At 35.0% G+C, this 1149-nt stretch overlaps 1 protein-coding gene across 1 annotated transcript in view; it reads right to left on the reverse strand.

The window, feature by feature from the left end:
• Positions 1-4: 4 nt before the first annotated feature.
• Positions 5-1149, reverse strand: part of zgc:194621 (uncharacterized protein LOC795037 homolog) — a gene marked incomplete at its 3' end in the record, with an annotated part of 3981 nt that continues 2836 nt past the window's right edge. The window contains 1 exon segment of the mRNA XM_035654227.1: positions 5-550. Within this exon segment, the coding sequence (XP_035510120.1) occupies positions 509-550 (42 nt within the window).

Below are 1149 nucleotides of genomic sequence, written 5' to 3' on the forward strand. Positions count from 1 at the left end.
CCACAGTTTGAGAACCACTGCATTTAAGTAATGGCTTTGTTAAGGGTTTATCAATCCATTCGTAATGTTTTTAGATCCAAAGATGAATAAAAAAAACTTTTGTGTTACCAGTTTGTGAAAAATCCACATCTAAATACTTCTATTGGAGAGTGAGAAAATGTTTTTGTTTGTGTAATTTGGTGAACTAACCCTTTAAATTATAGAATTTGTGCATGACATACATATTATATACAAAATACATGACATACTAAACAACTATACAGAACTTATAATGTAATGCTGTATGAAATCTCCATAACGGGTCCACAGTAATGTCAGAATGCACACAAGCAGTGTCACGCTTTATATACAAATACTGTAACGTGTACATATTTTTTCTAACCAGGTGCTATTTACATTGTGTATTTAAATACGTGTGATTTGAATCCAGTTGGAAACCATGTGAGTGTCCAACGACTAGAGTAGAGTAGAGTGGAGCTGCCGGCAGAGACGGGAGGAGAGGGGACGCTCAGCTATTCAGGACAGTTTGCTCCATCACCTGCGTCTTCATCTGAAACAACAACGCAAATACACTGTCAATTATTAATCTGGTACATAGTATATATATTTACATAAAGACTAGTAAAGATTTTTTATTTGACAGTAAAGAAGAGTGATTGCAGCGATTTCCTACATAAATCATCTATTTTTACACTGAAGCGTTTCCCATAAGAACTTTCATTATTTACTATAATAGAATGATGGGATGAATAAGCAAGAAACCAAGTGTATATGTTTTCTAGGTTTATTTTTAATGTTATGCAGTTGTCGTTTGGATGAAGAGGGGGAGGCACTACGCTGTTGGTCGCAGGAGGTGCTGACTACCATGAAAGTTCCAGTTGCGCTTTAATAAAAGATCTGGACTAGTTTGGATCTTTGGTTATGTTTAGGTTTATGTCAGTGGTGTTTCAGATGAAATGTTCGTGGGTTCAGGTTAATACCGGAATGGATATAAGTCACCTAATTACTGTTTATCTAGATTTCTCCAGTAAGTACATTTTAAATCATTACAGAACTTAAGTTAATAGATTTTGTGTATATTTGAACTTGTTGTCCTGTTAAGACTGCACTGCATTCTGGACCTGGTTTACATTCAAAAACTCTCAATAG

This window comes from Morone saxatilis, unplaced genomic scaffold (genome assembly GCF_004916995.1).
Source record: "Morone saxatilis isolate NCDOM2014 unplaced genomic scaffold, NCSU_SB_2.0 Contig0, whole genome shotgun sequence".
In the NCBI taxonomy this organism is placed as follows: Eukaryota; Metazoa; Chordata; class Actinopteri; family Moronidae; genus Morone; species Morone saxatilis.